Source organism: Pseudophryne corroboree, chromosome 6 (assembly GCF_028390025.1).
Source record: "Pseudophryne corroboree isolate aPseCor3 chromosome 6, aPseCor3.hap2, whole genome shotgun sequence".
Lineage (NCBI taxonomy): Eukaryota > Metazoa > Chordata > Amphibia > Anura > Myobatrachidae > Pseudophryne > Pseudophryne corroboree.
The window spans coordinates 255,669,235-255,686,146 of NC_086449.1; the positions used below are offsets into that span (position 1 = coordinate 255,669,235).

At 45.8% G+C, this 16,912-nt stretch overlaps 1 protein-coding gene across 4 annotated transcripts in view; it reads left to right on the forward strand.

Moving 5' to 3' along the window:
- CRTC3 (CREB regulated transcription coactivator 3) overlaps positions 1–16,912 on the forward strand; it is a 390,875-nt gene that overhangs the window by 244,260 nt on the left and 129,703 nt on the right. For all 4 annotated transcript variants that reach the window (XM_063925925.1, XM_063925922.1, XM_063925921.1 and 1 more), the window contains one exon: positions 5,496–5,608. In XM_063925925.1, the coding sequence (XP_063781995.1) occupies positions 5,496–5,608 (113 nt within the window). The remainder of the gene's footprint in view (positions 1–5,495; positions 5,609–16,912) is intronic.

The following is a 16,912-nucleotide window of genomic DNA, read 5'->3' on the forward strand; positions in this document are numbered from 1 at the left end:
CAGCAGCATCTGGACACACCCGAAACCTACGCAGGGATCCTGTTATTAGACCTTAGCTTGGCCTTCAATACAATCTCCCTTAACATTCTCTACCACAAACTACTCCGCCAAGGGGTCCTGGAAACAACCTGTTCCTGGATTGTGGACTTTCTGATACAGGTGGTCAAAGTGGGGGGCGGGGGGGAAGGGGGGGTGTTCACACCTCCCAAGCTCGGTCCATCAATACCGGGGCACCCCAGGGCTGTGTCCTCTCACCCCTGCTGTTCTCTCTGTATACTAATGACTATTCGTCTGAGTCCCAGTCGGTTAAAATCATTAAATTCGCAGATGACACCACCGTCATCGGCCTCATAAAAGAAGAGAACGAATCGGACTATAGATGGGAAGTGGATCGGTTGGCCCGGTGGTGTAGCTGTAACAACCTGTAGCTCAACCCACTTAAAACTGTCAAGATGGTAGTAGACTTTAGGAAGAACCCAGCGGAAGCACCCCCACTAATCATAGCCAATAGTGTGGTGTCGCTAGTGGGCTCCTTCAAGTTCCTGGAGACCACGATCTCTAGAGACCTCAAGTGGGGACCAAATGCAGATGCCACCATCGGAAAGGCGCAGCAGAGGCTGTTCTTCCTAAGGCAACTTAAGAAGTTTAACATCCCACAGAATATCCTGCTCCTCTTATACTCCGCAATTGTAGAATCTGTTCTGTGCTCCTCGATTATTGTCTCGCTCCGCCAGTGGGAGAGACCAACGCAAGCTCCAAAGCGTGGTAAGGTCTGCTGAGAAGATCATTGGAGTTGACCTCCCGCCTGTCCACGACCTGTACCGATTCAGAACCAAAAAACTGGCGACCAGGATAGTCAATGATCCGCCTCACCCGGGCTATGGTGAACTCAACCTGCTGTCATCAGGAAAAAGATACAGGGCCATTCTCAACAGAACCAATAGAAGCCTCAAAAGCTTCTTTCCCCAAGCAGTCCACCTGCTGAACTCCTGACAAACCGCCGGGTTGACTGCTCCGATCTTCTGATTGTAACGAACACTGTGTACTTTCACTTAAGCTGTATACTGCATATATTCCCCCTCTTGTCTATGTGTTCCCCCCCTGGCTGCTGCACTGTAAACCGAAATCAAATTTCTAGTATACGCAAGTATACCTGGCCAATAAAGTTGATTCTGATTATTACACTAGAACCACACCCTTAATTTATTTCCTCCCCCTCTCCCTCCTGAACAACTACTAATTAGAATACCTTTGTCTGTATTCAAAATTACATGAAAAGAACATAAGGGCTGTCTTCATTTTTACTGTCACAAATTTTATATTTCTCTTTTTAATATTATTTTGGTTGATGTGGGCATTTTCATTCCTCAGTGGAGCGGAATAAAATGTGTAGGCCAAGTTCTTTTCACCACCTTTCAGGTGGTCATTTAATGGATCCCTCCTACAGATGTGTCATCCCACATCTAGCTTCAATACTCATCACAGCTGGAGAAGCCTGGTGCGAGTGTGCTGACTGGTACCGTGCAGCTCCATTAGCGTCTGGCTCCTTTATTTGCCAAAATGTGTCTTACTTCTCACGCAATACAAGTAGGACTAGGTGACTATGCTAATTTGATATGCAACACTTGTATATCTGTGTGCAACTAAGACACATTTTCAGCAAAAAAAAGACAGCAGGCGCTAGCAGAGTCTCATGGGACCTGACGGGACGAGAGGTGTTTTTTGGCTTTATCGAAGCAAAGATGTATGAGGACACATTTCTAGCTCTGTGGATAATGAGAGAATAAGACTGTCCTACTAAAAGATACTCTCCTGACTCCACCCATTGCAGTACATAACCATACTACAGGACTTCACAATAGGTTTATATTTGTATTTCATATAATACATCTCAATCTGCTTGGCATCATCTGCAAAAAAAACTATCATAGGATTGGTTCAATTTACAGTACTATGCTAAGCAGTGGCAGCTGCGATGGTTGTAGCAGCCGCTACTGCTAAATAATGCTAATAGGCAGGAGGCGTCTTCTGTAAATAGTCTCGTCCTGCAAGCTTCTGTGATCCGCCAGCCAATAGTGTGTTATACACAAGAAACATGGCGTTTGGTCTATGCCTCCTCATTTTTCCACATTCATAAGTGACCTGTATGTGTTAAATTTATGATGGCCGAAGCACTAAAGAGAACACAAAGTATAATTTCTCCACAAATGAATCCGAATGAGGATCATCTATTTCTGGAGCCAGTGTAGTAAATCAAGGTGCTGGCTGGACTATCTGTGCACCTATTGAGATTCCCCAGTATTAGGCACAAGCGGTACATTTTTAGATACAGCGTTTGCGTGGCTGTTTGGGCTTGTGCTGCTCTTCTGTGAGTCACCCATGAGTTTCCTCTCACCTAGCTCAGATTATTACATTGGTAACAGAACCCATTCTATCAATCAATTTAACAAGTTTTTCAGTACGAGGAAGTTTTAGATAGAGATAAAAATGTTGTTGCCTTTTTGACGTCTCTTGCTATTTCACATCCTCCTTATTTAATAATGTATGTCCTTATGTCAGTGGTTCTCAAACTTTTTTGAATCACAGCGCTCTAGAGTATCACAATTTTTAATGTTAAAGCATGTAAATGGATGTGACGCTAAAATAATTACAAGTGAGTCCATAACGATTTGTGTTATTCCTCGCATTACAGTGATGTTTGTTCCACTGCGGCTTCTTTCAATTCTTCACATTTGCTGCATTTAATGTATTTAAAAACAGTCATCTATTCAATGTTAAAATGCATATACAGTGCATATTTATTTTTATTAATGTTTCCCTCTACCGTTTAACCAAGTTTATTTGCTTTAAAGCGCAGAATCCGTTTCTGTGATTAATCTAGGCAGGTTGTCATATATGTGCTTTAAGCAGATTTTTTTTAAAAATCAGACGGCACCACCTTTGAATGAATGTCAAAGGTGCTCAAATTAAATGGTCTTCAGTACCTTTAAAAAAAGGCCTGTGACACTACCCTTATTCTGCACTAAATATGTCTATGGTGCATTGTTGAAAGTATTGCGAGTATAAATAGGTTGTACAATTGCATTCTCCAAAATCAGGATAAAGCTTTAAATGATCGTAGTGGGGAAGCATTCGATATCCCTACAGTCATAAGGTCGACCAATATTGGTCGACATGCATTAGTTCGACATGAGTTTTTCACTTTTTTTCTTCATGTTTTGAAACTTTTTCATACTTTACGATCCACGTGGACTACGATTGGGAACAGTAACCTTGCCCGAAGCATGGCGAGCGAAGCGAGGGGACACGGTGCACTAATTGGGGTTCCACGTCACTTTACGAAGAAAACAACCCCTAAAGAAAAGAAAAAAAACCTCCTGTCCTTTTTCCATGTCGGCCTAGTGACCATGTCGACGTAATGCATGTCGACCAATAGTGGTCGACCTAATGACAGTCGACCTAAGTCTTGTCGCCCTAATGACCCATACCCTTCATATTAATACAAGACCCATATATGGAGCGAGCTTAGTTTCCTGGCATCTACATAAATTGCTCTTTCCCAATAGCACATAGTGTCCGCCGGCATCGCATGTTTTTCCGTGAACAGCATAGAAGTGCAAGGGAAAACTTGTGATGTCGGCATTACTGTAACTTGCCGATATGCACACACATTCCCATGATGGAATATTATTTAGGCTGATGAATTTTTGTTTCACAATAATCTGAAATATAGCTAAGTCTTTCTTACAGATGTGTCCTCATATATCTTGCCTCAATACGCCATTCAGCAGGAGATGCCTGGTGTGAGTCAGCTGGTAGCTCCCGGGCAACTATGCGAACGTCAGGTGGTTTGTTTTTTTGCCAAAAATCACTATAGCGTAGCATTTTGTATGCAGATACAGCTGCAGTCACACACAGAATATAGGCATGACGCGTATCATTGTAATCAGCATAAGTTACTTGCGTGTCCTATTCACACAGCAGTGCGATTAGACGCATTTAAATGACAAAAGTCACTCATAAAGACGCCACTACAGAGACATGCCATGGCATGGTGTGACTAGAAGGGCTGTTTAACGTGACTACAGCAAGGATGTAGGAGGGCACATCTGTATCAAATTAAAAACTATGAAGATTTGGGCCAATAAGATTAATGATCTATGTGTTCTTATAAAACATTTTGTAAGGGCATTTCAGTTTTTTTATGTTATTTTTTAGCTTAGCAATTAAATCCATCTCAGCACTATATGAAAGCATTTTCCTAATGGTTGTCTTGCCAGTGACTAAATATTTTGCAGACTGTCCCTTCATGTGATTTTCTAGTAACTTCAGACCAAGGTCCTGTTGGCTGCGCCTCCCACTAAATGCATAAGGACCATTGCCAACAGTTTTTTTTTTTTTTTTTAATCAAATAAGCATTCAGCAGTTGTTACATGTTTACCAGCATTACCATACATTTAGATGTGGTGAAGTACAAGTGTAAACTCTACGATTTTTTTCAGGCAAGGTGCTGTAGATGTGACGCATCGCTACAGTTGTGTGGAATATTATGAATTATGGCAATTAATATGTGACGTATAACGTAATCTTTCCTATTCACTTCCCCACATGCTGCTAAATGCTCTTCAGACCTCCCCAAATGCCATCAGACCACCCCACTTGCCCCTTTAAAGTCCTCCCTTCTTGCCATCAGATCACCCCACACGCTCATTCAGTTTACATCAGACCACCTCCCATAGCTTTTAAACAACCACACTTGACCCTTTAATGCACATCAGACCACCTAACATGCACTTCAATGACCCTTAGGCCTCACATGCCCCTTCAGTACCTCTTAGACCACCTCAAATGCTCCTTTCCATACCTTTCAGACCAACTTGCATGCCCCTTCAGTGCTCATCAGACCACCCCATATGTCCCTTCTGTGCACATCCAACCACACCACATGTCCCTTCAGTTTCTCACAAAGTAACTGGACAAACTTGTGTGCAGCAATCCAGTAGAGCTGGTGAGGAAAGCACTGGCCATGCGAGAGAGAGAGAGAGCAGCCTGCAGACACAGGGATGCAGCGGTAGGATCGCTGAGGTGATGCAGAGGTGCACGGTCTCTGGGGTAGTCCGTTATGCTTGAAGCACCTGCTTTCACAGTACATGAATAACAGCAGAGTTCAGGGCTCTCTTTCTTCCTGCCATGTCCCCCATGTTGCTACTGGGAGCTAGTCTGGTGTCCGGGCCTGCCTGGAGGAGACAAGTAACTGCTGTGCCCAGCAAAGGGGCACTGATTATACAATCAGCATGGTTCATTTTTACATTTACATAAAACGGGCAGGTTCACGGTAGGGTGACCATGTATCATTTACAAATATATGTTACATCTTGTTCTTGTACTGTTCTGCATGTGCCTTTTAACATGTTAACGCAGTCCTGTTACTCGGGTCTATGCAGATGGTCAATATCATTGCTTTGTGTATGGTAACATGGTGATTTTCTTCTCAGAACGAACTCAGACTCTGCACTTCACACCAGCGCCTCGAGTAACAAAATGCAAGACCCATTTTTGGGTGGAAATCAGCCCCCCGCGCGTGTCCCCAGACATCAGCAACGCAACAGTAAGATTACGCTTTATGACCTTGCCATTTATAATAAATGTGTAGCACCATTCTGCTTGGGACAGATTCTAACTTTTCTTTGGTTGTGATTGTCCTTTATACTACTGTATAACCTAATTATTCTGGTAAAACATTGAAACAAATGACCATCCTCAAATTTCATTGAAGTTTTCTTCTACATTTGTATCACGTGTATATTTATAGTTTTATCCTGCTTTTCCCTACTGTAGTTCTGATGCCCAGTGGGGGTTGCACCTAGAAACTGTTGCTACTATTATCAGCAATGCCACTAGTACTATTACTGGTGTTTGGCAGCGTTGTGTTTGTGTTCTGGTTAGCACAATGTGTATAATCTATCCACATGCATTTACCATGGGTCGAAGCTTAGAGGCAGCTACAAATGCTAATACAGATGTGTCCTCGTACATACAGTAATTGCTGCAGCAAAAAACCCTTCTCTGCCCCTCTCAGGTCCCGTGAGGCTTGGCGTTTTATTAATTTACTGGTATTTCTTTGGCAAAATAGTATTTTGGTTGCAAGGACGTAACAGGAGACTGTGCTGATTAGTTTGATCTGTGACACTTGTATATCTGTGTGTGACTGAGGAATAATGTATGAAGAGGTGATGTGGTTACAGCGCACACCTAACGCATTGCCTGCATGTATGAATCGCTGTTTGCCAGCAAATGATGCAGACGCAAAACACCCGTGTCATTATCAGTGGCCGGTTACAAAGGTGGGCAGGTGATATACCCACCTGATGTATGAAAGGGCAGCTTGCACATACCGATCGGTAGCTAACTCCGACTGTGTTTAGCACTTCAGTGTGGCACTGTGTGCCCTCTTAGCTTCCTCTATCCCTTTTAGTTTTTATTTTCCTGTTTTAATAAATACCAGCAGTCACTGAGCAACGCGCATCTACATCAGAGCCTCCGCATCCTACTAATCGCACCACGCATGTGCTAGGGATGGATGCGCTGGGAGAAGGAGAATTGGTGCATTCTCTGTGAGGACAACAGTGCCGATGCTGAAAGTGGGAGAGCGCACATCAGCGGGAGGATGATTTAAGGCTCTCCCACTTCAGTATGATCAGTAGTAATACATTACGTTGATGTGTGGACCCGCTTCACTGCAATCCGGAGGTGAAGCGGGTCCACACATATGAGGGACGATACTGGAACATTAGTACATTTACCCCAGAGTCTTTAAATCTGTACATGAAGTGCTACAATGTAACAGCTGCAGCCTTTTTCTAATACAAGTTCCATTGTGTCCTGTATATAGACAAATATACAGGTGTTGCATAACAAATGAATCAGCACAGTCTCCTGGTGTGTCCTAGTTGCATTGCGAGTGAGACGTATTTTTGGCAAAAAGGACGCCCAACGCCAGCGAGTTGCACAGAACTTGGCGGCTCAGTCACACCAGGCATTTTGCGCTGCATGGCTTATTGAGGCTGGATGTATGTGGACACATCTGTACCTAATGCAGGTGAAACATGTCTAATAGGATTTTTTTCCCACTTTCAATTTCACCAGTGTTAAAAGCCCAAACAGCAGCAGTGGGTCCCTGACCCTGGTGTGGGTCACATTGTGGGGCCCGGCCATGGTTAGAGGCAGGTCTAGAGGAGAGATCTTTCAGCACTGGAGCTACCGCCCAGCTGCTTATATGTAGGTGATGTGAACCAAACATGATAACTGATGGGATGACCGTTGCTCCTGCCAGTCAGTAAACCAACTCTTTAATTACCATTGCCCACTGTAACCTATACAGTGAGCCCCAGATGGTTGCATCACCGGGTGCATTCATGGGCAGAATGAACAAAAGGTGGAACTATTCTGTAGTGGGTATCTTGTTAGTGGCTTTCCATTTACCGTTGTACAGTATCTTATTTCCATATATTGCTTATCTTACACATTGTAACCTATGTAGTGTGCCCAAGATGGCTGCTGCACCTGGTACCTCAATTGGGTAGGAGCAACAATACGTATTTCTGATAATATAGAAACCCTATGTTGTGTGCCCAAGATGGCTGCTTTGCCTAGTATCTTTGTCGGTAGTATGAATAATACTTGGAATTCATGACGAAGTACAGATGTGTCCACTCACATGAAGCCTCCCTGCACGTTAAACAGCCCTTCCAGTCACGCTATGCTGTGACGTAATGCTGTGGCGCCGAGCGCCTTTACTTACGACTTTTTAAATTAAAATTTGTTTTATTCGCAAAATGATGCGACAACGGTTGCATCTGCGATATAAAACAACCGCAGATGCACAGAGACTATAGGCATGCCGCATATTATTTTAACCAGCAGAGTCTGCTTGTGCATCCTATTTGCATAGCAGTGCAAAAAAAGCTCACTCATGCCAGGCATCTCTCACTGCATGGCGTATTAAGGCATGGTGTATGAGGACACATCTGTAGCCGCCTCATCCCTGTGATTTTTTTATTTCCTGCAACTTTAAACCTCCGTGTTATGGTCTTGATCTCTGTAAAGTGACTTGAGTCGTGTTGGAGAACCGCTCTACAGACGTAGTCATGCTCATCTGAGCGGCAGCTATTCACGCCTGCGACTACATTTTCACGATGCGTATGTGAGGACATGTGCATATATTCACTGCTCATAGGCGATACATTGCCTAGTCGCAGTTGTGAATATTCACAGCACAGCCAGTCGCATCTACTCATACCCCTGATAGATATATATATATATATATATATATCTATATCTATGTGTGTGTATATATATATATATATATATATATATATATAAAATTATCATTACTTTAAAGCTATTGGATGGATATCTCAAAATGACTTACAACTTTAATAATCTTTATAGTATTTAATGAAGAGGTGTTAGTTATCTTGAAGCTGTTAAATAGATCTCATTGTATAGCTCATTGTAACTTGTGCAATACAGTACATGGAAGTACACATAAGTCAGTAGCACTAGTTGTACAAGAACATATTCCGGTCTACTAGCACAGTAAGAAGCATCTCTTCTGCACACGCTGATTATGGCTTTTGGTTGATTTTCATACAAGTGCAATCTGTGTGTTGCCCTGTGGAATCTGCCCCTCAAGCCAACTGGTCTTTCCTGTCATTCAGGGATCTGCCCAATAGTTGGTAACTGGCTCCCCCGTATAAAGGAAATCATCATAGAAATGGGAGTGTCGTTATCAATCGCTGTTCCTTCCGTAAACAATTCAGAGCAAAACATAAAGCTATTGGGAGGATCTATGGAGCTATGTCCACCTGGTCTGGGCTTTCTAGATGTAAACTGCATTCAGAATTACATCCACGTACTGTAGTTTATTTTTTTTATCCAAGGAATTATCCATATGGCGACAGCAAGGAGAATAAAAATACAAAGAAGCGTCCATCTACAAGTTGTATTCTCAGAAATGTCACTGGGGGAGGGGGACTGGGGCTGTGCCAGTTGGATGCAGAACTCTATTGGCTATGACACTCCTCCAAACAGGTGCTTCTGCTCTGACACGGTTCTGACACTTGGACGCTCCCCAGGCTCCAGTCTGTGTATGCTGCATTCCAGTAATGTTGGAGGTGGCAGAGTAGTCCTCAGTGTGACTAGTCAGGATAAAGGTTGTCACAGGGACCTATGGTTAGACTCCAGCTCCTGTTGTTGGTGAATTAAATGTGTTTTACAAACTTAAATCACATATAGCACATTACTTTCACTCTCTGCCCTATATAGCTCTAATATTTGAGACTGGCATGTCCAGCTAAGGCTGATAATTTTAATGCTTTCTATTTGAGTGTATGCGAGTTTCAAAATATACAGTAAAGTTGAGGTTGATTTAATTGAATCAAACTCAATACAAAGATATCTCTCTCTCTCTCTCTCTCTCTCTCTATATATATATATATGTGTGTGTGTGTGTGTGTGTGTATATATATATATATATATATATATATATATATACACACACTGTATGTAAAGGTAAGTCTAGTTATTTCAGCTGTGTTTTATGATCATAGCATATCAGCGTTTTGTATTTTTTAGGACAGCAAGATGGTTTTAAATATTCTGCCGTGAAGTATGTAATGTAAAAATACATTGTCTGGCAATACAAATAGAGGTTACATTACCTACAGTAACAACATCTTAGCCGTCTCCCTCCCATCACATCTATAAGCAATATACTGTGATAACCAGGAGCGACTCAGTGTAAGAGGGTTAACCTGGGTCCAATGAACCAGAAATCCAACCTGGCTAGCTTGCAGAGTTGGTCCTGTGAAGGACCTGAGTCGCAGTGCAGTTTAAACAACGGGTAAACCGGGTATATGTCTACATTAAAGATATTTTTTTTTAGTTTTATATTTATTTTGAACTGTATATTGCTGCTACAGATTTGTGTGTGTGCCTTATTTCTAGAAAGACACCATTTACTGTGGCATCAAAATTAAAAGCCGCAGTTCACATCGCAACTACTAATTGATAGCATGCCTTGCCCCGTTATTCTAACTAAAATACCTGTGAGAAAGACACACACATGTCCTTTTGAAATTGAAACTAGATTACTTACTGTAAATAAACATCTGCCCTATTAGTCTAACAACAAACACATTGTAGGGATCCTGTTTTAGAATTTCCAGTACATATCCAGATTCTGGCCAGCATCACAAAATCTAAGCAAATTACGCTGTAACCTGGAGATCTCCCTCTAATGTTCAGTCTGAGTTCTGCAGAAACAAGAACATGAAAATGCCCAATTGGATTTATTTAGAGGGATAAATACAATAAAGAGTGATTTGTTTTAGTCAACAATTTGTGAACCTTCTTGATGTAGAATTTAAAGCAGCTGTTGTTTTTAAATGTATAACCAGCCTGGTTTGCCATTTAAAATACAATTGATGCTTTAAATTTAACTGCACAGATAGGCCCAAAATTGTCGTTTGGACAAATCAGTCTACATTAAAGATAGAGTTTTCTGTTCTAACACATTTTGTCCGCCCTGTCACTTATTTGTTGCCCTCTTGTCACTTTGGTTATGTAGTTCATCAAGTTACTTAACCCCTTTTCCACTGCCGCTAAAAACCTGGGTAATTGCTGTGATAACCAGGAGCGACTCAGTGGAAGACTGTTAACCTGGGTCCATTGAATCAGAAATCCAACCTGGCTAGCTTGCAGAGTTGGTCCTGTGAAGGACCTGAGTCGCAGTGCAGTTTAAACAACGGGTAAACCGGGTATATGTGACCCGGCACCCGTTTGCAGGATAGGGAGAGCCAGCGCAGACACTGTTTACACTACACCTTGGACCGGGGTTATTCATGGGTCAGCCCCATTTACACTGAGCCCAGATCTGGCCTGCATGTCACTCGCAGACACTCCCTTGAGGCGGACCTCTGCATACACAGCCAGTCAGCAGCTTTTAAGAATAGCCTGGGTCGGATAACCTGGGTCGTGCTGTTTACACTGCACTGGTATCTTGGTCCAACCTGACAGCTACCAGGGTCGAATTCCCAAGTCTCTCGTCTGGGTTATTTTTCAAGGACCCTTTTCAAGGTGACCAAGCAGTGACCTGGCATTTTAGTGCAAAAAGGGCTATTTGTTTATATTGTTTGCAGTGCATTACAATTTAAGCCTGCTAGCCAGAATAACGCATAGAGTAATTGCGAGTGTTCACGTTAGTCCTCCTGCTTCCATATGACTGAAAGATGCCATGAATCTATCATGAAGGCAGCTTCAAAGCATCTGTTCAGTTACTGTGTATTACTAACCTTTGTTCTTATTTCTGCTGCGGGGTACACTGGGTGCCACAAGGATTGGACAATGGGGTGTAGAGTAGGATCTTGATCCGAGGCACCAACAGGCTCAAAGCTTTGACTGTTCCCAGAATGCACAGCGCCGCCACCTATATCACCCCGCCTCCCAGCACAGGAGCTCAGTTTTGTAAGTTGGTGCTGCAGTAAGCAGGCACTTAACAGAGGGGCTGCTCCAAGCAGCCCTAAGAAAAGCTTTTTATGAGGTAAAAAGTGAAGACTTCAAGGGTAGCAGCAGTGGTAAATGTCTTGTAACATTCACTGGTGCAGCTCCAGCTCTCCCCAGCGGCGCTGTACACTCCCGAGCCCTGGTTGCCGGGTACCTACAGCGGAGGCTCCGGTTTTCATCACGTTAGGCACACACGGCTGGGGCTCTCCAGGATCGCGTGGCCGCTTGCGGGGCCCGGTCTTTATCGCGATCCGGCGCGGTCAGTGGGAGACGGGCAGCGCGCGCTGGCGGTGGACACTGTGGCAGTACAGGTGATCCCACTAGATGACCAGGGCATGGGCGCAGGTCAGGTTTTCTCTCTAAACCAATTCTTATATCGCCCACAGTACCCGGTGGTTTTGCAAGCAGAGGGGATAAGGCTTAGTCCTGAAGCCCCTCACCCAGCCCCAAGGCGCCATTTCTAGCAAGTGTTCCCGCCCTGGAGCTGCATATCTGTCTCTCCCTCACTCCCTGGCAGTGTCTGCGGCGCCATTATCCCTCAGCTCACTGTTCCTGGGACTGCTTGGGCAAATCCTCCTATGTAAAGCCGCCTGATGTCAGCGCTGTGCCTTTACATGACATTTAAGTATTCTACCTGCCTTTTTAGACCGTGATAGTTAAGAAAGAGTGCACTTAGTCAGGGTTTTATAGTACAATTACCCTGTGATATATATCCAGTTCTTACTGTGTACTGTTATATCTATTGTTATATAGCTGTGTAAGCTAGTCCAGTGCAGTATTATTGTCAGTAATAACCTCTGCATTGTACAAACTGTGACTTTCTGTGTGTGCATTTGATAGCTGAATGGTGTCCATTTTGTGTCTTTCACTCAACCTGCTATCCCTATATTCCATAACCAGAGGGGGCTTGGTGTGTCAGGTGTTATCTAATATAGGGTTTTCACAAAGATATACTGTATTACGTATTTTTCTCTGTGATTTAGTCACCATATCTCTCCTTTATCTCTGCTAGTGCTGACTACACTGCGCAGGGGTTTGGGTTTAGAGGTATAGTGCTGCTGATAATTGTACTGTGTTACCTGATACTGCGAGTTATATCATGTCTGCTTCTGAGGGTAACGGTTCTGGGGTTGAACACACTGCCGGTGTTGCTGACGCCACGAGGCCATATGAGGAGAATATAGCAGCTGTGGGCTCTGGTTCTGGGGGCTCCTTGCCCCCCAGTGGGACTGTGGCAACGGAGGCACATACTGACCCACCGTGGGCCGCTTTTTCCACGCTTCTGCATACGCTAGTTCATAAACTAACTCCCCCTATGGGACCCCCAATGCCGGTACAACCGTATGTGGTCCCTGCAGCTAACCCGCCGTGGGCGGACGATTTATCTGCTCAATTAAAGAAGTTGAACCAGTCCTTGACTACTAAAAAGTCTGACCAACGCTCGTCTAAGTCCAAGAGGTCCTCCAAGCGAGCGCTTATCTCCTCACAATCCACTGCTGTCACTGACACCTCGTCTGATGAAGACGGCACATATACTGACCCCTCAGGTTCTGACTCAGATACGGCTGATGGGGAGGGTAGTTCACATGTGGATGTTCCTGATCTTTTGGAGGCTATTAAGTTAATTCTGCAGATTACGGATGATCCCGAGCCATCCGTCCCTCCTAAGAAACCAGATAGGTTCAAGCGTCAGAAGGTGGTTAAGCAAGTTTTACCTCACTCGGACCACCTAGTGGATATATGTCAGGAACCCTGGGAATACCCGGGTATGAAGTTTGCGCCTCAAAAGAAGATGCTGGCTCGCTATCCCCTCGCGCCAGAGCTGTCTAAAAATTGGGAAACGCCTCCTCCAGTAGTGGTCACTCTAGGAGTGAAAAGGGGCAGGGCGCCGGACTCCGGGAGCACATGTGCGCGCGTGCGGCCGAAACGGGGGCGCGGCCACGCAAATTAGGGGGCGTGGCCACCCCTACGTCATTTTAGGGGGCGGTGCGGCCCACAGACGCTACTATAGAGAGCGTCTTTGGCCGGCGACGTCACTGTTGGGGGCGTGCCCAGCACCTCCGTCGGTGCTGGGCTTCCCCCAACCCTCTCCCAATGCGTGAATGGATGCCGCGCGCATGCGCACGGCGTCTATACACGCCGGGAGGGCAGGAAGCGGGCGGCTGTTCTAGCAGGGCACTGCAAAAGGGGCAGGGCGGGTTTTGCCTGCTAAAAAACGGGCAGGGTGCGGCGCCCTGCTAAAACAGCCTAGAGTGAACACTACTCCAGTAGACTCACATGTGGCTAGGATGGTGGTTTCCTCAGCTCTACCTGTCGCTACCGTCACGTCTCTAAAAGAGCCTACGGATAAACGTGTAGAGGGTTGTCTGAAAGTGATTTACACCCTCACGGGTGCTGCACAAAGGCCCACTATTGCAGCTACATGGGCTGCAGAGGCTATTGAAGCATGGGCCTTGGAGTTAGAAGCTGAAATCTCTTCTGACCATGCTAGACAATGCTTGTCATATATTGTCACAGCTTCTCGATATATTAAAGAGGCGGCTTCTGATGTCTGTATCCTAGCAGCCAAGGCCCCTACTACGTCAGTCCTGGCTCGCCGGATATTGTGGCTGAGATCCTGGTCTGTGGATCTGGACTCTAGAAAAACCCTGGAGGTACTCCCTTTCAAGGGAGATATTCTGTTTGGGGAGGACTTAAATAAGATTGTGCTGACTTGGCTACTGCCAAAACTGCCTGTCTGCCTAATACCGCTCCTTCTGTGTCGAAGGCTAAAGGTACGTCCTTTCGCCCCTTTCATCCTTCAGGTAAAGCATAAGGTCAGGCGTACCATAAGCAGGCCCGCACTTCCAAACCTGGTAAGCCGAAGCCCAAAAGAGCCTGGGCTGCCCGTCAGCCAGCTGCCAAGACCGATAAGCCTGCCGCATGACAGGGCGGGCCTCCCCCTGGGGGATCCCAGGGTGGGGTGCCGGCTTCTACGGTATACCCAGGAATTATTGAAGACCACTTCAGATGCCTGGGTACGGGAAGTCGTCACTCGAGGTTATGCCATAGCCTTCAAATACCGACCCCCTCATCGATTTTGCCAGACAGACGTCCCTTAGGACCAGACAAAGGCAAAAATTCTACACTCGGTGGTACAGACCCTCCTGGATACAGGAGTCGTAGTACAGGTGCCTCTTGCTCAGAGGGGTCGGGGGTACTATTCTCCGCTGTTTCTAGTCCCGAAACCGAATGGGTCCTCCCGGCCCATTCTCAACCTCAAGGCATTGAACAGGTTTCTGAAGGTTTCCAAGTTCCGTATGGAAACCCTTCTCTCTATAGTTCTGGCCTTGGAACCTGGGGACTACATGGTCTCCCTGGACATACAGGATGCTTACCTGCATATTCCTATAGCAGTGTCACATAAACAATACCTGAGGTTCGCTATTGGCAACCTACATTACTAGTTTCGGGCGTTACCTTTTGGTTTAACAACGGCTCAGCGAGTCTTCACCAAAGTTATGGCGGTGTTGACGGTGGTACTCCGCCGTCAAGGGGTCAGGATACTGCCGTATCTGGACGACTTGTTAATCCTGGCAAATTCCCCAGATCTTCTCCTGCGTCATCTGGATATGACGGTCCGGTTTCGACAAGCCCACGGGTGGCTCATCAACTGGAAGAAATCCTCCCTGGTCCCTGCTCAGAGCATGGTGCACCTGGGAGCGTTGTTGGACACTCACAACCAGAGGTTGTTCTTATCTCAGGAGAAAGTCCTGAAGATTCAAGACAGGATTCGTTGCTTCCTTTCTCGTCCGCAAGTGTCGATACATTCGGCAATGCAGGTACTGGGCCTAATGGTATCTGCATTCGACATGGTGGAGTATGCTCAATTCCATTCTCGCCCCCTCCAGAGGCTGATTCTAGCCAAGTGGGACGGCCTGCTTCACCGGATCAGATCTCATATGATCCTCTTGACTCCAGAGGTCCGTCTGTCGCTACACTGGTGGCTCCGGGACCAACAATTGTGCAGGGGTCGTCCATTCTGGAATTGCGGGCGGTCTTCAATGCGTTGAACCTGGCCCAGCATTTAATTCAGAACCGTCCTGTTCGAGTACAGTCGGACAACGCCACCACAGTGGCTTACATAAATCATCAAGGCGGCACTCGAAGCCGTTTGGCGATGAAGGAAGTCTCACGGATTCTACGTTGGGCGGAACGCCATCTACCGGCCATATCGGCACTATTCATTCTGGGAGTCCTGAATTGGGAAGCGGACTTTCTCAGTCATCAGGACGTGCATGTCGGCGAGTGGGGCCTCCATCCAGAAGTGTTTCAACTCCTCGTGGAAAAGTGGGGTCTTCCAGACGTGGATCTGATGGCGTCTCGACACAATCACAAGGTTCCGGTCTTCGGAGCAAGGACAAGGGATCCTCAAGCAGCATTCGTGGATGCGCTGGCGGTGCCATGGAGGTTTCGGCTGCCGTATGTGTTCCCTCCGGTGTCACTCCTGCCCAGGGTAATTCGGAAGTTCAAGCAAGAAAAAGGAAATCTGCTTCTCATAGCTCCAGCGTCGCCCAGACGGCACTGGTTCTCAGACGTGCAGGGCCTATCGTCAGAGCGTCCAATTCTACTTCCACAACGCCCAGACCTCCTCGTTCTGGGCCCCTGTGTCTACCAGGACCTAGCCCGGCTATCTTTGACGGCGTGGCTCTTGAAGCTTCCGTCTTGAGGGCTAAAGGGTTTTCTGAAGGGGTCATTAAAACTATGTTGTGTGCCCGGAAATCGGCTTCTGCTCGGATTTATCATAGGGTCTGGCATCCTACTTTGTTTGGTGCGCATCTAACAATTATGACGCTTCCAAGTTTAGTACAGCCAAACTTTTGGCTTTTCTGCAGCAAGGCCTAGATTTAGGCCTGCGTCTGGCCTCCCTCAAGGTTCATTTTTCGGCCTTGTCGGTGTGGTTTCAGAGAAAAATTGCGACTTTACCTGATGTTCATACTTTCACTTGGGGTGTGTTGCGTATCCAACCTCCCTATGTCCCGCCTGTGGCTCCTTGGGACTTGTCGGTGGTTTTGTAGGCGTTGCAGGAGCCTCCATTTGAACCTCTTGGTTCAGCTGACCTTAAGTGGCTTTCCCTTAAGGTGGTGTTCTTGCTGGCTATTGCCTCTGCTAGAAGAGTGTCGGATCTGGGTGCCTTGTCTTGTAGTTCCCCATATCTGATTTTTCACCGTGATAGGGCGGTTCTTTGGACTCGTCCCAGATATTTACCTAAGGTGGTTTCTTGGTTCCACCTTAATCAGGAGATTGTGGTTCCGGCCTTTGTCTCTCCTGGTTTGTCTCCCAAAGAGCGGTCTTTGGATGTGGTACG